Source organism: Emydura macquarii, unplaced genomic scaffold (assembly GCF_026122565.2).
Source record: "Emydura macquarii macquarii isolate MOO-44397 ecotype Brisbane River unplaced genomic scaffold, CSIRO-AGI_Emac_v2 contig_1386, whole genome shotgun sequence".
Taxonomy (NCBI): domain Eukaryota; kingdom Metazoa; phylum Chordata; order Testudines; family Chelidae; genus Emydura; species Emydura macquarii.
Window position 1 is genome coordinate 1,758,377 of NW_027131523.1, and position 21,998 is coordinate 1,780,374.

The following is a 21,998-nucleotide window of genomic DNA, read 5'->3' on the forward strand; positions in this document are numbered from 1 at the left end:
AGGGTTAAAAAATTCTGCTCTAGGGGCAGGAGACATGAGATGTGCGTGTGTCACATAACTGTGTGTGGTGGAATAAATGGGTCATTAAAACACTGGCTGAAACTGACCCCTGTCAACACAGGGTTCCCCAGAGACAACAGGAGCCCCACAAATTGGTCCATGGGCATTGCTGGCAGGTGGATAGTGCAAATTCAGCAGGGTCTGCAGGAGTCGGACAATGGACTGAGGTGGCTAGGATGGGAAGTGGCTTTGGGAGAGACCTGGGACAGATGGGGCCAGAAATGGAGTCCGTGGCAGCTTGGCTGGGTGCAGGGCTGCCACAGCCAGATTAACCCGCATCGTACGCTTTATTTCTCTCTGCTAACCTAAGGATGTCCCCCTGCCTGGTGGCCAGGCATCACTGCAAATCCTGGCTGAGGTGCCTGGATCCCCGCAGAGTGCACACATCTCAGACCAGGAGTTGGGCTCAGTTGAACTTGCTGGGCAGTTTATGGGGTGAAGCTGGAGGTCAGAGGCTGAGCCTCCAAGGCATTGAGGCCCCCGAAGGCAGAATGGGACCCCTTGGGGGTCTGGCCCACTGATGGGACTCCTCCAAGGGGCTGTTTAAAAGCTGGGGTGTAGCATCCATCAGCACCCACTGGCTCCTTTATGGAGCAATAATTGCCACCTGGAATTCCCTGCTCCATGTCCCTGCCCTTGTGATAAATCTCTGACCCTCGTGCTCCTTCGTTTTTATTCACTGTCCCCCAGGATCAGGTGTTTTACAGGCTCCATGGCCCCACCCCTCAATTGAAGGGGCGGAGCTTTCCCGCTGGGCAGGCAGAACCCCACCAGTCCCTAGGATTCAACTAGGCCCAGCCCTTGCATTGGGAATAGGACATGGGGCCTTTCCCCTCTAGGGGGCACCAGCCCCATGGCAGGGAACTAGCTGGCTGGGGTTGTGGGGGAGAGACGGGGAGGCAGATGAATGGGTTCCACAATCCACTCGCATGTTGAGTGAAAAGGTATTTCCACTGATCCATTTTGAATTTGTCACCTCTCGAAGAAGGTCCCATTCTCCCTTCTTGTTCCCACTCATTATTCTCTCAGGCCTCCCGTCGTCCCCTCTCTAAGGCTTGAACAGAACAGGTAATCATCACGTGATCCACAGAGCCTCGGACTTTAGCGACCAGCCGCTTGGTCGGCTCTTTAGTTAGGGGAAACAATGCTTTCAGCGGGGAGGGTGCTGGGAGTATGAGCCATGCTCAAGTGGAGACACCACTTCCCCCACCCCCATCCAAAGCCAAGGAGGTGGCAAAACTAGAAAGGTTCCTTACACATCTAGACCCCGCCGGTGAGAGGAGCTGTTACCCTACCTCAACTGAGAATCCCCCATTAGGCCTGAACTGGTACCCCACTCCACACCTGCATCAGAGGCCTGGGTCCAGCCAGCCCAGTATCCACCCCAACCCACAGAGCCCCCGAACCCCCGTCTCCACTGACCGCCAGGGTCTGCAAAGCACACACATCCCATTGTAGATCTGAGCCTTACTGAATTACCAGAGCCCTGCAGCCGGGTTCTCCCCACCCCTAACCAGTGAGTCATCCTGCTCCGGCATCACGGCCCCACCCAGATGGCGACGGCGGCAGACGAGGGCTGGCATGGGGAAGGTGGCTCCCGGAGGGCATAGCAGTAAACATGTTTATTAAAACAAACTGATTGGCCCTGTCCACAGGTGGCCCCTGAGGTCACAGCGTCCCGTCCCCCCGCGGCCGTTCAGGAGGTGAAGGGGGGTCCTCATTGGGAGGCAGAGAGAAGGGGTTGGAGCTTTGGTTATGGGACCAGGTGCTGGGATAGTGAGTCACAGGGAGGCAGAGACCTCCCCGATGCAGCATCCTGTCCTCCTCCTCCTTTTATCCCACCCAGTCATCACTCCTCACCAGGCCAGCAGGTAAAGCTGGTTTGGAGACAATGGAATGTTGTTCACGCAGACTGGGAGTTGGGAACAGAGCCCAGGAGTCCTGACTTCCAGCCCCCTCCCTGCTCTAACCATGAGACCCCACTCCCCTCCCAGAGCCACAGAAAGAACCCAGGAGTCCTGACTCCCACCCCCTCTGCTCTAACCACTAGACCCCCCCATGCCCCTTCTAGACCCGGGGAGAGAACCCAGGAGTACTGCCCATTCCCCACTCCAATCCCCGGGCATGGTTCCTCTTGCAGTGCCCCGGGGCAGTTATATGCCAGATGCCCCTCCCCTGGAGGGGGCAGGGTGGGACGGCATCAGTGTCTCTTGGTCTTGACAGCATCCAGCACCTTCTGGGCGGTGCTCAGGTGCCCCCAGGCATCGTGGAGGAGCGTGATGGGGATGATGATCCACAGGGCATTCATGAAGACAAAGTAGAACCAGAAGTAGAGCGGGTCCCACATCCGACTGTGGGCAAAGCCCTCCCGGTACTCGGTGTAGAAATACAGGACGTCGCCATACAGCTGGCCTGGGGGGGAGGGAAGATCAAGGGTAGTCAGGGGGCATCTGGGGTCCAGGCTAGGTCAAGATGAAGCTGATCTGCCGGGCCTTCAGGTCTCCTCCCATCAGTCCCTGGACCATTCCACTGCCAGGAACAGAACCCGGGAGTCCTGGCACCCAGCCCCCTTATCTCTAACCACTAGACCCCACTCCCCTCCCAGAGCCAGGGAGAGAACCCAGGAGCCCAGACTCTCAGCCCCCATCTAATCACTAGACTCCCCAAGCGGGGAACAGAACCCAGGCGTCCGGCCGCCCTTACCCAGCGACACCACCAGCTGCAGCACGTAGCGGTGGGGCTGGCGCTGGAGGAAGGCCAGCACCGTCCAGAGGCTCAGCGGTCCCCAGGCCCAGGCGGTGATGGTCTCCATGCACACGGTGAAGTTGTCCTCTCTGCAGACAAAGGAAAGGCGTGAAAGCTTCTGAACCCCACGCTCCCCTCCCTTGCCAGCCAGCCATGCGTCTCAGCTCGCATCCCACTGGCCTGTTTCCCCATCAGTACCAAGGGGAGAATGGGTCCGCCTGGGTGTGTTTAGACTGGAAGCTCTTCAGGGCCTCGATCTCAGTGGCGGGGGGGAAGGTTGTGCAGCGCCTGGCGCGGTGCGGGTGCTGATCTAGATCAAGGGGGTTCTATGCAGCGCCCGGCACGACCCGGGCCGAGATCTCACTCTGGGAGGGTCTGTGCAGGGATGGGGGCCCCTGATCTGGCGGCTGGCAGGGGGGTTAGGCAGCACCCAACAGAGGCCCCACTCTTGGGGATAAAAAGCCTGAGTTGAAGCTGATTTCTTTGAGATCCAGCAACCGGCCAGGACCCTCGGTCCAAGGAGTGGGGGGCGCCAATCTTTAGGGGACAGCTGGACACCGCCCTGGGTTGGAGTTGGGAGGGGGGGGATCTCAGGTCGGTTTATTAGCAGGCATGTGGCTTCTTTGGCTGTTTTTTCTGCTGCTCTCCTGGCTTACAACTAAAAATCCTCGTTTCGTTTGACTTCCTGTATGACGCAGGCCAGGGAACTGCCGTGAAATAATTCCTGGAGCGGAGCGTCTAGACACACGTCCCATCTGGAGTTAAAAACTGAGCAGTGACAGAGACGCCACCATGACCCTTGGGCAGTTGGTGCGATGGTGAATTACTCTCCCCGGTAAAAACCAGGCTTGTTTCCAGTCGGAGTCTGGCTAGCTTGGACTTCGAACCATCGGACTGGGTTAGACCTTCCTCTGCTAGACTGAGAAACGCTTCTCAAATATTTGTTCCCTGCGTCGAAACGGCTGGGCTCAAATCGCCCTTTAGCCTTCTCTGCGTTCAGCTAAATCGATGGAGCCCCTGCAGTCTCTCACTCTCAGGCAGTTTCTAATCCTTCAATCATTCTCAAGGCTCTTCTCTGACCCTTTCCCAATTTATCACCATCCTTCCTGAATTGTGGCCATAGAACGGGACGCAGGATCCCACCAGCCATCGCACCAGGGCCAAAGCCAGAGGGAGAAATCACCTCTCTGTTCCTACTCAAGATCCTTTCATACATCCCAGGATTGCCTTCCCTCTTTCGCCCATAACCCCCAAATCAGAGTCCCCCATTCTGTACACGTGGCCTGTGGGCTTTGTGACTGGACGGATCGGTTTGCATTTAACCATATCAAACCCCATACGGGGTGTGACGTGGCTGGTCCCCCATCCAGACAGCAAAGAAATAAATTAACCGATTACAAAGCCTCTGCCCGAAAAGACAGCAGCCCCAGATAAAAAACAAAGCTACAACTCACATGACGTATCTGCTGTCTCCTTTGGCATACTCCTTCCCTGCAGGCAAAAACAAGGCGTTTCAGCTGAAACATCGGCTTGTTGGGTCCCAAACAACGAAGCAAGTTAATCATTTTATGGGACGAGGATGTGGGGGGCTAGGAACAGGAACCTGGAAGGTTTCAAAGCCAGGGAGGAATTCTTCTGAAATCCAATCGGTTTTCACAAAGTTTTGGGGCTGGGAATTTCCATAGTTTGAAGCCAATGAATCTTAACACATCGGAGAGAAAAATCCCCTCTGCCAGCAGTTGAACCCGCAGAGCTGTTTCTACAAGGATCCACGTTAAAATGTCCCCCTCAGTTCTCCTGTGGTTCACAGATCCTTAAACCACAGCCACTGTCTATCCCACGGGCAGTGGGGAGTTGTTCTCAGCAGTCTGTTCTGCAGGGCTGGAGGCCTCCCATTTCAGGGGGTATGCGGCAAAAAACCCAGTGAAGGGAGGTAGACGGCAGCAACCCCAATCCTGGGGAGCTGGGCAGCAGACGCTGGCTTCTTGGGAAGCCAGGTGACAGCCGCTGACATCCCGCCCAGTCCCAGCCTCCTGCGCCCTGTGAGCTGGGCTCGCCGCGGGGTGGCTGCCACCTGTGCCCCAGCTCTGAGCCGAGAGGCAGCCTCCTGTGCCCTGGCTTGAGATGGGCAGCAGCTGCCTGCCGCCTGCCCACATCCCCGGGGCCCAGCCTGCGCGGAAGTCTCCTCCGCCCCAGCTCGGAGCAGGTGGCAGTCGCCCACCTCTCGGGCTAGCAGCCAGGCGGCAGCTGCCTGCAACTTGCCCAGGTGGCAGCTTCCTTCCCCAGCTCAAAGCCCGGTGCTCAGAAAGCAGGCGGAGAGCCCAGGGGCTTGCCCACTCCTGGAGCCGGGCTCTACCCACACCTGGAGCTGGGCTCTACCCACAGACTTATTTGTCAATTGCAGGGCTCTAGCTGGGCAGTGAAATTGACAACTCTGACAGCCCCAGATTTTACCCCTATAAAAATCTTAATGGGGGGCCCACACAGTGTGATTTGCCCCAGGCCCGCACCCCCCTAGGGACGGCCATGGGGAGCGCTGCCATCCACTCTGGTGGGCCGCTACTGCCTGCTCAGACCTGACAATTTCTCAGCGTGGAAAATGGAGCGTGGGGCACTTATTACAATGTTCAGAAGTTAGGGGGTACTCGCTACTTAAAAGGTTGAGAAACACGGCTCTGACCGACTGGCCCCCACTCCCTTCCCGGATCTGGGGACAGATGCCAGGAGTCCTGGCTCCCAGCCCACTGGACCCGACGCAGAGAACCCAGGAGTCCCGGTTCCCAGGCCTTACACAGCTGGGAGAGGAAGGATTGGTCCCCAGGTATATCCGTGTGGTACAGGCTGAACCAGCCCTCGATCACCAGGTGGATGAAGCCGCAGATGGCGAACCAGCAGACGGCCAGGCGGCGCCCAAGCTTCATGGGGGCCCCCGTCCATCCCCGCCAGCCGGCCGCCAGCCAGGTGAGCAGCAGCAGGGCAGCCGAGACGGAGAAGAGGAAGGACAGGCTGTGCCACATGGGGCGATCGTTGGGGACGTAGCGCCGGATCTCCAGGTCCCGGGGCCAGTAAGGGTGGGGAGTGGCAAGGGGCTCAGCCTCCAGCCCCATGGCGAGCGAGAGAGGGACCGTCCCACTGCAAAAGGAAGGAGAATGGGGTCAGTAAGGGGATCCCTCTAGGGGGCGCCGGCTCTGATCCAGCCCCAGGGGGGCAGGGGACTGGATGGGGGGGAGGGGCAGGCAATGGGACACGGGGCACTGGGGGGCGCCGGCTCTGATCCAGCCCCAGGGGGGATGGGAACTGGCTGGGGGGGGGAAGGGTCAGGCTCTGATGCGGGGGGGGGGGGCAGCTAAGTGGGGCTGATCCCCTTCACCCACAGGGCAGGGGGCTGCCCTACAACACCTAGCCCTGCCCCCTCCCGGCCTGGGAGCAGGTACACACGGGGGGGAGGGGAAGCTCCCTCCAGCCCAGCCCAGCCCAGCCCCTCCCCCCCTTACCCGCTCCGCGTCTCCTGCCCCGACCGGCCCCTTCGCCGGCTGGCCGCAGACTGGCCGCGCCGCTCACCCTCCCACTCCCACCCCCAGCCCGGCAGGGATAAGCCCCGCCCCCTGGCCAATGACCGCGCTCCTTGGCCCACCCTCCCCCCTCACCGACAGGCGGGCATCGCAGCCAATCAGGCCTGCGGCTCCGCCGCTTTCCCCCCCTCGGCCGTTTCTTCGCGGCCAATCAGGAGCTGGGGGCGCTGGTGGGCGTGGCCGGGAAGGGCCCGCCCGGGCAGCGGATTGGCCCAGGAGCCGGCTGAGGCGAGGTGGGCTCAGGGAGGGGAGGGGCAGCCATGGTAAGGGAAGGGTCCGGGAGTGGGAGGGGCCTGGAACAAGTGGGAGGGGCCTGTATCTAAGGGGCGGGGCCTGTGCGCAACCGAGGGAGGAGCCTGTGTCTAGCAGGGGGAGGGGCCATATCCAAGGGGAGGGGGTCTGTGCCCAGGGGCACTGAGCAGGGGCGGAGCCTGTGTCTGGGGGTGGGGCTTATCTTCAAAGGCAAGAGGGCCTGTGTTCAGAGGGAGGGGCCTGCATCCGGAAGGTGAGGCTCACACACAGGAGTCCTGGGCGGGGCTTATACTCAGTGGGTGGGCTCTGGATCCATGGAGACAGTTCTGGGCCTAGGGGGAGGGGCCTGCACCCAGAGGCGGGGCCTTAACCCAGCTGGGAGAGGGATTGCAGCTGTTCACCAGATGCCCCATCCCAGAGCTGGCTGCATCTCAGCACCGGACGAGCCAGCCCCACACGGCATTATATGCGGCTGTTCCCCAACCGCCCCGCCCCAGAGCTGGCTGCATCTCAGCGCCAGGCGAGCCCTCCCAGTGCGGCGTTCTGTGCTCTATGTTCCCTGGCTCTCCAACCTTGTTTAGTCGCCAGGGCCAGATGAGGGCAAGCCACAAGGGGCGGGTCTCCTGCATTCCTTGCCACCGTTGTGCGTCCTCTTTCTGCGCTTCACCTCCTCGCCTGCACTGTGGGCCTGCGGGCCCCGCGCACCTGGAGGGCGACCGGATCTCCCCATTTTATAGGGACAATCCTGATATCCCGACCCCCCCAGCCCGAGCCTGCTAGACCCGCTCCTGTCCCGGGCTGGGAACGGAACCCAGGAGTCCCGGCCCCGCCCAGCTCCAACACGAGTCCCGGTTCCCAGGCCCCCCGGACATCGAGGGCACCCATTGGCTGGCCCCATCCCATCCGGCTCCCGATTGGCCAGGCCATCCTGTCTCTTCTTCCCATTGGAGGCGGCGCTGAACCTCCCCGCCTCCAAATTTAAAGGGGATTAGCTCCCTCTCCCCCTCCCCGGAGCCCCCGCTCCCCAGAAGAGACGGAGCGCGGGACGCTGAGGGGACAGACAGACCTGGAGGGAGGGTCCCACGGCAGAGGTACCTGGGCCCTCGGCGAGCCACAGCTGGAGCGGGGGTGGGGGGAGGGGACAGTGCGATTCCTTGGAGCCCTCCAGAGCAGCTGCAGAGAGCGCCCCCCCGCCCCCACATCTGGATCCGGCCACCCATGCAGCTGCAAAGGGGACCCCCCCTACGGCCACATCTGGATGAAGGGGCCAGCGTGGCTGCAAGGGGGGAATCCCCGCCCCACCCCCAGCCGCCTCTGGCCACATCTGGATGTCAGTGTTGGTCTCCCAGGCGTCTTACCAGGGTGTATGGGATTGGGGGGTGTTTGTCATGACATGTTGCCCTGAGGGGGGGGGGGCTGGGGCTGGGGCTACATGGCTGAGGAATAATCCCCTTTTCCCCCCTCCCGGCCCCCACTCCCCAGGGGTCCTAGTTCCCAGGTTGGGGGGATGAGCAGATCCTGTTTTCATTCCACTCTTCAATACTTCCCCCCGCCCCCATAGCCCAGTGGTACCCGGACTCCTGGGTTCCCAGGTTGGGTCAGGCTGGGATGGATCTACCTGAATCCTGGAGAGCAGATAGCTGAGTGTGCTAGGACCCGGTGGGTGGGTGGGTACATAGACAGGTGGGGGTGTGTGAGTAGGGATGGATGGATGGATGGATGGAAGGACAGAGGGGTGTTTATGGAATGGACGGCTGGGTGGGCGTGGAGAAGGATGGACAGACAGCGGGGGTGTATGGGGATGGAAGGGTAGGTACAGAAGTAGAGGGATGGGGCAGGATGGATGGATGGACAGACAGCGGGGGTGTATGGGGATGGAAGGGTAGGTACAGAGGTAGAGGGATGGGGCAGGATGGATGGATGGACAGAACCACTGCAGTGTCCGGCTGGAAAGGATCTTGGGAACTCACCAAGTCATCAGGCTGGAGGAATAATCACACACGTTCAACGTCACGCACTTGCAATCCGCAGAAGTGTCAGTGGTGCAATCGGGTGTGTGGCGTTCAACACGAAGAGGTGGCTGCTGGGTCAGGTTCTGCAGGCAATATCATAGACCCAGCCACGCATCCGTCCATCCAGCCAGCCAGCCACGCATCCGTCCATCCAGCCAGCCAGCCACGCATCCGTCCATCCATCCATCCATCCAGCCAACCATCCAGCAACGCATTCAGCTAACCATCTATGGAGCCAGCCAGCCAGACACCCCAACACGTCCCCCGCAACCCCCACCTCTCCACTGGCTCTCTCTGCTCTGTGTCCTCCCCAGCACGCCCTGCCCTGCCTGGCCCCCCGTGACGCCCCCACCCCCGCCGTCTCTTTCAGGCCCTGGCAATGGCCACGTTCACCCGCCAGGAGTTCTACCAGCAGCTGCTGCAGGGCTGCATGATCCCCACTGCCCAGCAGGGACTGGAGCAGATCTGGCTGCTGCTGCTCATTTGCTTGGCATGCCGCCTGCTCTGGAGGCTGTGTAAGCAGGTGGCAGGGATGGAGGCGTGGGGGCATGGAGGGATGGAGTGTTGGGGGGTGGGTTGGATGGCTGGATCCATGGAGGGTGTTGGAGGGATAGAGAGCGGGCTGGATGCAGGGCAAGAGGGGTTGGATGGAGGTTTAATTGGAGGGTTGGTTGGATGCATGGAGGGTTGCACGGAAGGTTGGTTGGTTGGATGCATGGAGGGTTGGTTGGAGGAATGGATGAATGGACAGACACATGGAGGGTTGGACAGAGTGTGGGTTGGTTGATTGGATGGATGGACGGTTGGATGGGTGCACAGATGGCGGGTGGGTGGGTTGGATGGACAGTTGGATGGAGGATGGGTTGGTTGGATTGAGGGTGCGTGGGTTGGATGGACAGTTGGATGGAGGGTGGGTGGGTTGGATGGATGGATGGACAGTTGGATGGAGGATGGGTTGGTTGGATTGAGGGTGGGTGGGTTGGATGGATGGATGGACAGTTGGATGGAGGGTGGGTGGGTTGGATGGATGGATGGACAGTTGGATGGAGGGTGGGTGGGTTGGATTGAGGGTAAGTGGGTTGGATGGATGGATGGACAGTTGGATGGACAGTGGGTGGGTTGGACGCATGGACGCATAGACGGAGGGGGGTTGGTGAATGGACAGAAGGTTGGCTGGTCGGTGGGCTGGACGGGTGCAGAGAGGACTCGTTGGCTGGTTGGATGGATGGATGGGCCCCCCACAGCTCCCTCTAACCATCTCCCCCTGCCCTTCCCCGCTGCCCCGGCAGCTCTGCCCGGCTATGCCAAGCACCTCAGCACGGTGGGGGGGGGCTTCTACGCCCTCCACCACTTCTTCCAGCTGCAGATGGTCTGGGTGGTGCTGCTGAGCCTCCTCTGCTACCTGGTGCTCTTCCTGTGCCGGCACTCGGCCCACCGCGGTGTCTTCCTCTCCATCACCATCCTCATCTACCTCCTCATGGGGTGAGGCCCGTCAGGGATGGAGCTGGGCCTGGGGGGGGAGGGGGCACAGAGGGCCTACAAGGACCTGCTGGGTGGAGGCCTGTGGTGCAGGGAGGGGCTGCCCGACGCATGGGGAGGAGAGGTACACGGAGAGGGGAAGGCAGGTGGCCCTGAAGCCAGCTGAGACCCCGCATCATCCCCTAAGGATGGTGTCTGGACGGGGCTGGAGAGACTTGGGCAGACTGGGTAGAAGGCAACCCTGGGGGGAAGCAGGGATGTGTGGGGAGGGGAACCAGCTGTTGGCTGCGGCGGGGGGCTGAGGATAGGCTGATCCCCCGGGGAGACCTCCCCCCGTTACCTGTTCTCTCTGGTACAATCTCCTTCCTTCCCTCCGGCAGAGAGATGCACATGGTGGATACCGTGACCTGGCATAAAATGAGAGGTGAGACTCTGACCTGCCCCCACCGGGACTGGGACACGGGGCCCTTTCCCTCCAGGGGACGTGGGCCCCGTTTGGCCCCAGGGCAGGGGACCAAACTGGCTCCGGGTGGATGGGGGCCCGGACGCCTGGGTTCTATCCCTAGCTGTGGGAGGGGAATAGGGGCTAGTGGTTAGAGCAGGGGGACTGGGGGCCCGGACGCCTGGGTCCTTTCCCTGGCTTTGGGAGGGGAGTGAGGGCTAGTGTTCAGAGTGGAGGGAAGGTTGGGGGCCAGGACTCCTGGGTTCTCTCCTCTAGTCCCAGGGTGCCCCACTCCCTGTCTCTCTCCGTGGCAGGGGCCCAGATGATCGTGGCGATGAAGGCCGTGTCCCTGGGCTTCGACCTGGACCGAGGGGAGCTCCCGGCTGTCCCCTCCCCCGTGGAGTTCATGGGCTACCTCTACTTCGTGGGCACGGCCATCTTCGGCCCCTGGACCCGCTTCCAGGGCTACCTGCGGGCAGTGGACAGCCAGCCCCTGGTGAGAGCCAGCGGGGGGAACAGCGCTCCTGGTGGGCGCACCCGGTACCACGCTGGGGAGGCCTTTTCCCCCCAGCGGATGCCAGCTCCCCCTCCGGCCCCAGGGCAGGGGCTGGCTGGCTGGGGGGGGGAACGGGACACGCTTGCTAAGCCCCCCCCCTCTCCCTGCAGAGCCTCCCCTGGCTGCGGAAGGTGTCCCGGAGCCTCCTCCTCTCCGTCATCTGCCTCCTGGTCTCCACCTGCGTGGCCCCCTACCTCTTCTCCTTCTTCATCCCGCTCTACGGCTACCAGCAGCTCAGGAAGTGAGTCCCCACCGCCCGCTGCTGCGGGATCCTCCCAGCATCCAGAGGCCACAGCTGGGGAGAGAACCCAGGAGTCCTGGCTCCCAGGCCCCCTGTTCTCACCCACTAGACCCCACTCCTCCATCAGTTCCCCCCCCCCACGTTCCTTCATCCACATGTTGCCTCCTCTCTCCCCGGCCAGAGCTGCCCCGCTGCCGCCGTGGCTAATGAGGGCAGCCCCTGGGCTGGAGTCTCTGTCTCTGTCTCTCTTTTTCCCTTCGTTCTGTCTGCTTCCCTCCTCGCCCGGGATCCCGCCGGCCCCAGGAGGAAACGGAAGGCCAGGTAACTCCGGCCCTGGCGCACGCTGTTTCGGGTGCTCGCTTGCTCTGCCGCTGCCGGGGCTCGTTGGACGGCTGGCTCTGGAGCTGAGCCGTTCCGTGACTCCTGAGCCGTGGCCCGCTGGCTCGCTGGCGGCTCGCTCCAGGCTCACTTGCTGCATGACTGGCTGCAGCCGGCCCCCTGGCTTGCTTGCCCTCTGGCCCTGCTCTTCATTGCCACAGCAGATCATTTGCCCCGTGGCACTGAGGTGCTCCTCGATCTGCAGCCGGGCTTTGCCGGGCGGCTTCCCGGTTCCCTGGCTCTGCAGGGGGTGCCGGGCTCCCACAGCTTGGCCGCTGGCCCATGGCTGCCTTCCCTGGTTCACTCAGGGGGTCTGTGCTTCTCAGGGACTCATCCGTGGCTGGCCCCGTGGCCAGCTCCCTGAATTGCTCATTGCGTTCCCCCGTGGCTTGGTGGCTGGTTTGCGTCCTGGCTTGCTCTGTGGCTTGGTGGCCAGCTCGCTCCGTGGCTGGCTCCTTGCGTGGCCCCGTGGTTCTCCACTTAACGCTCTGACACCTGCCAATTTCTCCTTGATTTTTCCGGGCTCTGATTCTCTCCCGCCCTCACCGGCCAGGGGCTTTGCAGTGAGGTGAGTGGCCGGCTGGCTAGCGTGGGAGCAGGCCAGCAGGGGTCTCCGACATGGGCCCTGCCCCCCTCCGGGAGCAGGGTTCCCGTGGCCTGACCCTTCTCCCCCCCGCCCCAGGTGGCTCCGGGCCTACGAGAGCGCCGTCTCCTTTCACTTCAGCAACTACTTCGTGGGATTCCTCTCCGAGGCCACGGCCACGCTGGCCGGGGCGGGATTCACCGAGGAGAAGGACAACCTCAAATGGTGAGTAGCAGGGGAGAGAACCTGGCTCCCAGGCCCCCCCCCCAGTTCTAACCACTAGACCCCACTGCCCTCCCAGAGCCGGGGAGAGAACCCAGGCGTCCTGACGGCTCTCTTTCCTGGCAGGGATCTGACCGTGTCCCGACCCTTGAATGTCGAGCTGCCCCGATCCATGGTGGAGGTCGTCACCAGCTGGAACCTGCCCATATCCAGTTGGCTCAACTCCTGTACGAACCGCCCGGGGGGCACTGCGGGGAGCGGGGCAGGGGTGCTGACTGTGGGGAGGGGGCTCCCCGGCTACTCCAGCCCCAGCTTTTCCCAGCTGGGGGGCACTGTGGGTTGCGGGGCAGTTTGGTAAATCCCTCCCGCCCCCGTGTTTCCTTGCAGATGTTTTTAAGAACAGCCTCAAACTGGGGACGTTCTCCGCTGTCATTGTCACGTACGCCGCCAGCGCCCTCCTGCATGTAAGTTTGGGGGGGCTTGGGGAGGGGGCAGCACCCCCTGCTGGCCACTGGCTGATGTCACCCCTCTTCTCTGCCCTCCCCCCCCGCAACTCCAGGGGCTCAGCTTCCACCTGGCCGCGGTGCTGCTGTCTTTGGGATTCATCACCTACGTGGAGCATGGTAAGTTTTCCCCGGTGCCCGGACGGGCCCTGAAAGAGCTGGCGGCCATGTGGGTGCTGCCCTCTCGCTGGCACTGCAGTGCTGCGTGGCATATGCCCCGTAGCGCTGCCTGCCTGAGGGGGATTCTCCGGCCGCCTCTTCAGGGGTTGTGTGATGGCATGACCTGTGCAGAGGAGTCCATACACACACGCGCACACACAGCAGGGTTCATCCCCTCCAGCAGGGACACACACTGTGCAGCACCGTGTGTCTTAAGCCCCGTACTGTCACACTCACCCTAGGGGGAGTCTCCCCATCTCCAGGGCCAGTGTCGTGCTCTCACATCTTTCTTTTCCCCCAAGTCCTCCGGAAGCGCCTCTCCGTCATCTTTGACGCCTGCATCCTCTCTAAGTGCTGCCCGCCTGGCTGTCCCCACCGCCATAACAGGGTGAGCCCACAGCCCGGACTCCTGGGTTCGATCCCAGCTCTGGGCGGGGAGTAGGGTCCAGTGGATTAGAGCCGGGGAGGAGGGGGAGCCAGGATTCCTGGGTTCCATCCTTCACCGGGAGGTGAGTGCATGGTGCCAGGGGGTCTCCTCAGGGTGGGTGGGGGGTGGGAGGGGAAGGACGTGGGGGGGGCTGTGAGCCAGCGTCGCTCTCTCCTGCAGAATCTCTGGGTCCGGTTGCTGAACCTGCTTTTCGGCGCGCTGGCTGTCCTCCACCTGGCCTACCTGGGCTCGCTCTTCGACATCGACACCGACGACGCCATCGAGGAGCAGGTGGGGTGGTGCGGCCCTACTGCACCTCAGTCACCCACAGGAACAACCCCCTCCCCGCCCCCCCCGGATCTCCGACTGTACCTGTCAGCTCAGCAAACACAACCCTGCCCTGCTGGGGTCCAACTGTACCTCGGTCACCCCCAAGAACAGGCAGCCCAGCCCCTGATCTCTGACTGTACCTTCCTCATCCCAGGTAACAGGCGTTCCCTACCCTAGTGGGGTCCAGCTGTACCTCTGTCACCGTTCCCTGCTGTCCAGATTTCTGACTGTATCTCAGTCCTCGCCTTGCTGGGATCTGGCTGTACCTCGTCACCACAGGGACAGGTGTTCCCACCCTCCTAACTTCCAGCTGCACCTGCGTCACAGGCGGCCCTACCCGCTGGGCCCCGACTGTCCCTTCTCCCCCCGACTGTAACATCTCTCTCCACCACAGGGCTATGGCATGTCCTACACTGTCCACAAGTGGTCAGAGATGGGCTGGGCCAGCCACTGGGTCACCTTCGCCTGCTGGGTCTTCTACCGCCTCATCAGCTGAGCTGGGCAGGGAGCACAGACACCATGGGGGGGAGGGGTGGTCCTGGTGTGATCCGGCTGTACCGCTCCTCCCCCCCCCCCCCCCCCCGGCCCTCCTGAGACCATCGGACACAACCTCAAGGGCTGGATCAATGCTGGCAGGCTTCGGCTGGGGCGCCTGGCACCACAGCGTGGGCAGGAGGCGATGAGTATCCGGGACCGGGTGGCCCATTGGGGGAATCATAGGCCCTGTCCCCTGGCCAGCCATTAACCCCTCCCTGCCTCCGAGTGAACTGGAGGGCCAAGATCCCACTGCTGCCACCATCTTATAGGTGCAGAGAGAGGGAACAGACACCATAGAGAGTGACCTCTATCTGTGCCTCTCCCCACATGTAGAACATGTCCTGGTCCTCTCTAAGAAGCGGAGGCCCAAGATCTCTATGGTCAGTTTGGATCCCACTGCTCACACCATGTTGTTGGAGCAGAGTGAGAGAACAACCATCATGGAGAATGACCTCCCTCTCTCCATCTGTCCCCCTGCCTGCCACACACACTCCATACCCCTAGGTACTCTCTAGGAACTGGAGGACCGAGATCTCTATGGTCAAGTCAGATCCCACCACTACCACCATGCTGTAGCACCACAGAGAAAAAGGACGCAGCCCGGCCCCCGCCCAGAACTCCCCATCCACGTGCAACGTCCCCTTTAGGGCCCACCAGACCAAGAACTCTGTGAGTTTATAGGGCCCAAGTTATGGCACGCTGCTACCCCAATCCTTCTCTCCCCCCACTGCCACCCAAACCTGCCAAGGGGGGGGGACGGGAACGTACTGTACTTAGCTTAGAAAAAGGGATTTAAAAAAAAAAAGTATCGGATTTGTTACCTGTAAAATAAATAATAAAAACAATATATACACAAAGCCACTACTGCCTCCTGCTGGCTGGATTTCTTAATGAGCCCCATGCTTCGTTAATCACTGGGGGGCTTCCTCATTTCAAACGCAAGCCTTTTAGACCCATTCCTGCTTCATTCATTATGATACATTATTAATAACAATTATTAATAATTTGCATTATCACCAGAATCAGGGCTCCCCCCATCTTGCCGGGTGCCACACAGACCCCTCCTCTCCCCCCAACTGAGAGCGGGGTGCTAGACTAAGCCACTAGCCCCCCACTCCCCTCCCAGAGCCAGGGATAGAACCCAGCAGTCCTGGGCTCTCCATCTAGTGGCAGAGAGTTCCAGAGGCCTCAGTCACCAAGCCAGTCACTGGTCCCCGGCAGGTGGAAGAAGCCGGACTTGGACCCCGTTACCTGGCGCTCGCACCTGGGCTGGGTCAATGATTAATACCATGACTAACGAGGCAGGCTCTTACCTTGGGGGTGGGAGGGGGGAAGCCCGGCGGGAACGGAGACCAGGGAAGCTGGGAACAGAAACAAAGGAGGCCGGGCGGTGTCTGGAGAGGGGGGGAACGGAAATGGCGCGACCCCCAAACTGCACCATCCACAGCAGCCAGTTCCCCCTGTCCTCGGAGATCTTCCAAGGTGGCCCAAGGGCTGAAAGGGGGGAAGGGAATCATCCCTGGGGGGAGGAGGAGGGTAAGGGGGTCAGCCAGGGTTGGGCACTGCAGGAGCGGGGACGCTATGGGGCTCAGGTTCACCCCCTCCTCCTGTTTTCTCCCCCCTCCCGCCAAGTGTTCCAGGCCCAGCTGTGGATCTTCCTCATTCCCACCGCCCTGGGCCTGGTGCAGCTGGGCCTGTTCCTGGAGCAGACGGGCTTCTTCCTGCGTCGCCTGGGCTCCTCCCGCAGAACCAGCCTCTCCCTCTGGATCCTGGGGGTCTACCCGGTAAGGCAGGAGAGAACTCAGGCATCCGGGCCCCCCGCCCCCTCCCCCTCACTCTAACCACTAGACCCCACTGCCCTCCCAGAGCTGGGGATCAAACCCAGGTGTCCTGGCCCCCAGTCCTCTGCTGGGCCAACCACCGGACCCCACTTCCCGTCCAGAGCCGAGCAGAGAACCCAGGAGTCCTGCTCCCAGCCACCCTTGCTCTGACCCCTAGACCTCCCCCCCGCTCCTCACCCAGAGCCAGGGAAAGAACCCAGGAGTCCTGGTGCCCAGCCCCCTCTAACCACTAGACCTTCCCTCCCCTCCCAGAGTTGGGGCTAGATCCCAGGAGTCCGGGCTCCCCTGACACTGTTCTCTGCTCCATCCTCAGGTGTTCAGCATCATGTCCCTCATTGGCATGTACATCCCGCGATCCTCCTTCGTCTGTAACTTTGTCGCGAACATGTGAGTCTCCAGGGGGAAAGGGGGGGTGGGACTGAAATTAAAGGGGGGCATAATGAAGCAGCATTGTATGACTGTTCCCCAGCTGCCCCATCCCATTAGTGGCTGCATCTCAGCGCTGGGCGAGCCATCCTCATGTGGTGTTACATGCAGCTGTTTCCCAGCTGCCCCACCCCAGAGGTGGCTGCATCTCAGCAACACCTTGCCCACCCTGTCTCCGCAGCTACCACTCCATCACCCTGTGGAAATTCCTGGACTTAGTGACCGACTTCTTTGGGGGCTCAGCCCGCATGATCCAGCGCCTGGAGGGTCAGCATGTCGCCCCCAACCCCTTCCCCTGCTGCTGCTGCTGCTGCTTCCCCAATATTTCCACCAGCTGGTAAGCGCCTGCCCCCCCTTGCCCTGTCTCCCCAGCCAGGTGCCAGCACCCGTCAATGCCCCAGGCCATGGCAGCGAACTCAGACACAGGGCCTCCAGACTCCAGCCCCTCAGGGGAGAGTCCTTAGACCTCCGCAAACCAGGCTTAGACCCAAGGGCTGGTGGGAGCCAGATAAATCCTGGCCTATCTGGCCCCAGAGCAGCCCATGACCGGGTCTATGGCCACAGTCACAGCCACGGCGGGCTCCTGTGCCCAGCTGGCCTCGGCCTCCCAGGGCGGGTCAAGGGTTCTTCTGTTGTGCTTGTTCCTCGGCTCGGATGTCTGAGGTGCCAGCCCCCAACCCAGAGCCACCCCAAGGGCTACCTGTGTCCTTTAATCTCTTCAGGCCCAGTGTGGGGTCTGTGCACCCCCTCACAACCCCATGTCCCTGGTAACGGCCAAAATCAACCCAACCCACGTCCTGGGTAACGGCCAATCTCAACCCAACCCACGTCCCTGGGTAACGGCCAAAATCAACCCAACCCACGTCCCTGGGTAACGGCCAAAATCAACCCAACCCACGTCCTGGGTAACGGCCAATCTCAACCCAACCCACGTCCCTGGGTAACGGCCAATCTCAACCCAATCCGTGTCCCAGGTAACGGCCAAACTCAACCCAACCCACGTCCCAGGTAACGGCCAAAATCAACCCAACCCACGTCCCTGGTAACGGCCAAACTCAACCCAACCCACGTCCCAGGTAACGGCCAAAATCAACCCAACCCACGTCCCTGGTAACGGCCAAAATCAACCCAACCCACGTCCCTGGTAACGGCCAAAATCAACCTCAACCCCACGTCCCCCGATAACATCCAATCTCAACCCAACTCACATCCCAGGATAACATCCAATCTCAACCCAACCCACGTCCCGGGTAACGGCCAACCTCAACTGAACCCTACTCCCGGGTAACGGCCAAAATCAATCCAACCCACGTCCTGGGTAACGGCCAACCTCAACCCAACCCCACGTCCCGGGTAACGGCCAAAATCAACCCAACCCACGTCCTGGGTAACGGCCAAAATCAACCCAACCCATGTCCTGGGTAACGGCCAAAATCAATCCAACCCACATCCTGGGTAACGGCCAAAATCAAACCAACCCACGTCCCAGGATAACATCCAATCTCAACCCAACCCACATCCCAGGTAACGGCCAACCTCAACCCAACCCCACGTCCCAGGTAACGGCCAAAGTCAACCCAACCCACGTCCCAGGTAACGGCCAACCTCTACTCAACCCCACGCCCAAGGGTAAGACCCAATCTCTACCTGAGGGTTATGCCCAAGACCCCAGGGTACAGCCCAACCTCAACCCAGTGCCCAAGAGTCTCCCTCAACCCACTCGTTTTCTAAACAATCTGCTCGCAGAATTATTTGGGGCAATTCCCTGGCCCGTGTGAAGCCAGAGGTCAGCCTAGATGAGCACATGGTCCCTTCTGCCCTTAGAATGGATGATTCCACCGCCCATCATCCGTAGATCTTACAGCACCCTACAAAGGCAGAAACAACCGCTCCATGCTCCTGTGCTCTCCTAGAGTCCCTGGCTCTGTTGCTGGCTCTGTCTGCGATCCTCACTTCAGCCCGCCTTTCCCATGGGCTCTTCCAAGCCTTCCCAGTTGCCTGCATTACTTCCAGCCAGTTCTTAGTGTCTCTGGGCCCAACACGGCTGGCATACAGTACCCTCACTCTGCCCCATTCCCCTCCCTCCTGGGAGAGCTCAGCCCCTTCGCACCCAAAGGGGAGCCAGACAAAGTAAGAGGGGAACCTGCGGCATGCCTAGGGTCTGTCCACATTCCTACTCTCTCTATACAAAGGCACTCAAGGTTGGGAACCCTCTCGCAGAGGCAGGCCAGGCAGCGCCTGGAGGAAGTGGATCTGTCTCAATCGCTCCCTTTTAAGCTGTTCCACTGTGCATAATTAACCAATCATTGAAGCAGGGGAGCTGGGCTCTGGGTCTCCCACCGCCCAGGTGGGTGTCCTAACCACTTGGCTATGTAGTCATTCTCTCCGGGCCCACTGATTAGGGGATGGGATAGAGGAGTGGCTGAGTAGAAGAGGCGGAGATGAAATCTAGGGATTCCCCTTGGGGTGACCATCCCCACATCTTACCCTCTCCCCATCCCCAAGGACCAACCTACGTTGGATGACCCTGGCCGTGTACCAGCTGTCCCTCATCAGGACCATCCTCTTCTTCATCACACTCATCCTCTGGACCGACGAGAAGTACAACTATGGTGATGTGAGTCACCCTGGCCCCATGTCTTCTCCTCTCCCTCACCGGCGTGGGGTGGGTGGGCCTCTGGCACTAGAGTGATAACTCTTCCACCGAGGGCAGGGAATGGTGGGACCGGCTTAGCATTGAGATTGGGTGTTAAGATTGAATGTAGGTTGGGTTGGGTCAAGTGTTACCTAGGGGTGTAGGTCAGGTGTTACACCTGGGCATTGGGTTGGGTGTTACTCTTGGGCATTGGGCTGAGGTTGGGTGTTACCCTTGGTGTTTGTCTGAGGTTGGGTGTTACCCTTGGGCGTTGGGTTGGACGTTGGGTTGGGTGTTACCCTTGGGCGTTGGGCTGAGGTTGGGTGTTACCCTTGGGCGTTGGGTTGGACGTTGGGTTGGGTGTTACCTTTGGGCGTTGGGTTGGGTGTTACCCTTGGGCGTTGGGCTGAGGTTGGGTGTTACCCTTGGGCGTTGGGTTGGGTGTTACCCTTGGGCGTTGGGCTGGGGTTGGATGTTACCCTTGGGCGTTGGGCTGGGGTTGGGCGTTACCCTTGGGCGTTGGGCTGGGGTTGGGCGTTACCCTTGGGCGTTGGGCTGGGGTTGGGCGTTGCTCTGGCCAGGGGGTTGGGCTGAGGATTATACTTGAGCGTGGGGTTGGGTTGAGGTTTCAGCATTATCCGGGCTGTACGGCGGGTTGAGGTTGGACATCATCCTTGGGCATGGAGCTGAGCTGAGATCGGGCGTTATCCTTGGGCACAGGGCTCAGCTGAGGTTGGTGGTTATTCTTGGATGTGGGGCGGGGCTGGGTTGAGATGTTGGCATTACCTTGGGGTCCTGGGCTGAGGTCGGGCGTTACCGTTGGGCACGGGGTTGAAGTGGGACATTAGCTGGGAGAGCCCTAGAGACGGCGCTGGCCTGACAGACCACCCTGACCCTTCTTCTGACCCATGTCCTCTCCCGTAGGTGGGCTACACCAACCCCAACTCCTACATCAACGCCATCATAGGCATCTCCACCTTCCTGTCCTTCTATGGCTACCTGCTCTTCTACACGGCCACCAAGCCGGCCCTGCCCGGCTACGGCCTGCGCTCCAAATTCGTCTGCATCATCCTGGTCCTTGTGGTCTGTGGCCTCCAGAGTGGCATCCTGGAGACCATGGGGGCTCTGGGAGCCATTCCCTGCCGGCCTCCGCTCTCAGCTGATACCCGCTCGCAGAGTGAGTCCATCTACACCAATCCCCCCCGGGTGGTGGGGGGGGGGGGCGCCGTGCTGCGGGGCTCAGCAGGGGTGCGCTCTCCCCTGGCAGCCCCTGCCCGGCGCTAGGGGGTGCTCTTCTAATCTCTCTGTCCCCTCCCCCACAGTTATCTATTACTACTCCCTGGTGGTGGAGATGCTACTCATCAGTCTCTTCGCCCGTTACTGCTTCCGACGGGCCGAGCTCACCCCGGAGAGCCCCCCCGGCACCAAGAACCAGGCCTCCCAGACGCAGATGCCCCCGGGTGGCTCCAGGGAGGACAGCACCTCCCTGACACGCCTCAACCCCAGCTACGCCCCGGATGAGAGCCTCTTCCGAATCGAGCACACGCCCTTGGATCGCTTCAATTTCAGCCCCCGCTTCCCGCGACCTGAAGAGGGGCTGGGCCGGGGCTGGCCAGCTGGGACACCCCCACCGGCCCTTGAGATGGGAGAGCTGGGTACCGGGGGCCCCAGGAAAGCCCACGCACCTCCCAACGGAGCCCAGAGCCAGCCCAGTGCCCATGACATCACCATGGTATAAACAGGACCCCACCCCGCGTGGGGCAGGGGGCAGGCAGAGGTTAGGAGGCAGATGGTGTTAACCGGTGGAACTCCCTGCTACAGGATATTGCAGGAAGCGACGATTCCCAAGAGGATGGGGGGCGGGAACTGGTTGACCCCAAGGAAGAGTGGGGATGAGGCAGGATCTGGAGATCAAATACTAACTGGTGATGTCTAACGGCGGTGATCTAGGGAGGCCCCGTACTTACGAATGGTGAGTGCCATGAAACTGCTGTATTGCAGAAGGCCTCTGTCTACCCAACACGGCTCCCAAATCTTTAAGCAGACACCTCCCAGCCCGAGGACGATACCCGGTCGGACTATCAATAAGCCGTAGCTGGGGGAAAACAAAATTGGAGCTGGTTCCTAATGGGAACCAGTTCTCCCCTCCGCAGGGAAGGGGAGAGGAAAACTGCCCCAACAAGAGCTACAAGAGGATGCACCGGGACAGCCATCCAGGGGGTTCGGACAGTAGAGGGGTGTCTGCATTATTTTTTGGGGTGTCTGCATTATTTCTTATTAATACCGTGTGTGACCCCATTGCCCTGGCTGCATCTTGCACAATCAAAGGAGGCGGAGTATGAAGATTACCAGCTCTTTAGAACAGGGACTGTCATTCTGTTCTGGGTTTGTATAGCACCGAGCACCACAGGAAAGCGAGCCTGGACCTGGGGTGCTCTGTTAACACCCCTAATAAAGCAATGCCACGGCTGATAGAATATCTCCAGTACCAGCATCAAAGGGGCCAACGCAACAACGGGTGGGCTATCCACCGCGGGAAGAATCTACTGGTGTTAACCAGCAGAACTCCCTGCAACATGATATTCTGGAAGGGGAAAA

At 60.9% G+C, this 21,998-nt stretch overlaps 3 protein-coding genes across 4 annotated transcripts; 2 read left to right on the top strand and 1 right to left on the bottom strand.

Annotated features, from left to right (window-relative positions):
• Positions 1-1,077: 1,077 nt before the first annotated feature.
• EBP (EBP cholestenol delta-isomerase) lies at positions 1,078-7,451 on the bottom strand. Of its 2 annotated transcripts, none has more exons than XM_067552282.1 (5): positions 7,202-7,451; positions 5,597-5,937; positions 4,260-4,296; positions 2,764-2,894; positions 1,078-2,472 (listed from the first exon to the last, which is right to left on the bottom strand). In XM_067552282.1, the coding sequence occupies exons 2-5, from the start codon at positions 5,910-5,912 to the stop codon at positions 2,261-2,263; spliced, it is 696 nt and encodes a 231-aa protein (XP_067408383.1). In that variant the 5' UTR covers positions 5,913-5,937; positions 7,202-7,451; the 3' UTR covers positions 1,078-2,260. The 2 variants fall into 2 exon arrangements, with proteins under 2 accessions (XP_067408383.1, XP_067408384.1); XM_067552283.1 differs by lacking the exon at positions 7,202-7,451 and adding an exon at positions 6,300-6,366.
• Positions 7,452-7,612: 161 nt separating this feature from the next.
• On the top strand, positions 7,613-14,536 carry PORCN (porcupine O-acyltransferase). The gene is made up of 13 exons (XM_067552203.1): positions 7,613-7,720; positions 9,012-9,156; positions 9,931-10,123; positions 10,501-10,544; positions 10,877-11,058; positions 11,229-11,359; positions 12,420-12,545; positions 12,669-12,769; positions 12,930-13,006; positions 13,102-13,165; positions 13,507-13,592; positions 13,812-13,922; positions 14,356-14,536. Exons 2-13 carry the CDS (start codon positions 9,021-9,023, stop codon positions 14,455-14,457), a joined length of 1,353 nt encoding a protein of 450 aa, XP_067408304.1. The 5' UTR covers positions 7,613-7,720; positions 9,012-9,020; the 3' UTR covers positions 14,458-14,536.
• A 1,377-nt stretch (positions 14,537-15,913) lies between these two features.
• LOC137155948 (organic solute transporter subunit alpha-like) lies at positions 15,914-21,902 on the top strand. The gene is made up of 6 exons (XM_067552425.1): positions 15,914-16,282; positions 16,653-16,726; positions 16,947-17,102; positions 19,271-19,382; positions 20,325-20,577; positions 20,723-21,902. The coding sequence occupies exons 1-6, from the start codon at positions 15,914-15,916 to the stop codon at positions 21,136-21,138; spliced, it is 1,380 nt and encodes a 459-aa protein (XP_067408526.1). The 3' UTR covers positions 21,139-21,902.
• Positions 21,903-21,998: the final 96 nt, after the last annotated feature.

Bases quoted from the DNA above. Each gene is read 5' to 3' on its own strand.
- EBP (XM_067552282.1), bottom strand. From the start codon at position 5,912: ATGGGGCTGGAGGCTGAGCCCCTTGCCACTCCCCACCCTTACTGGCCC. The intron at 4,297-5,596 runs GTAAGGCCTGGG...TTTTGCCTGCAG, and splicing joins ATCCTTCCTCTCCCAGCTGT to GGAAGGAGTATGCCAAAGGA. The intron at 2,473-2,763 runs GTAAGGGCGGCC...CCTCCCCCCCAG, and splicing joins GCAGCTGGTGGTGTCGCTGG to GCCAGCTGTATGGCGACGTC.
- PORCN (XM_067552203.1), top strand. From the start codon at position 9,021: ATGGCCACGTTCACCCGCCAGGAGTTCTACCAGCAGCTGCTGCAGGGC. The intron at 10,545-10,876 runs GTGAGACTCTGA...TCTCCGTGGCAG, and splicing joins GACCTGGCATAAAATGAGAG to GGGCCCAGATGATCGTGGCG. The intron at 11,360-12,419 runs GTGAGTCCCCAC...CCCCCGCCCCAG, and splicing joins GGCTACCAGCAGCTCAGGAA to GTGGCTCCGGGCCTACGAGA.
- LOC137155948 (XM_067552425.1), top strand. From the start codon at position 15,914: ATGGCGCGACCCCCAAACTGCACCATCCACAGCAGCCAGTTCCCCCTG. The intron at 16,727-16,946 runs GTGAGTCTCCAG...CTGTCTCCGCAG, and splicing joins TGTAACTTTGTCGCGAACAT to CTACCACTCCATCACCCTGT. The intron at 17,103-19,270 runs GTAAGCGCCTGC...CCCATCCCCAAG, and splicing joins CCCAATATTTCCACCAGCTG to GACCAACCTACGTTGGATGA.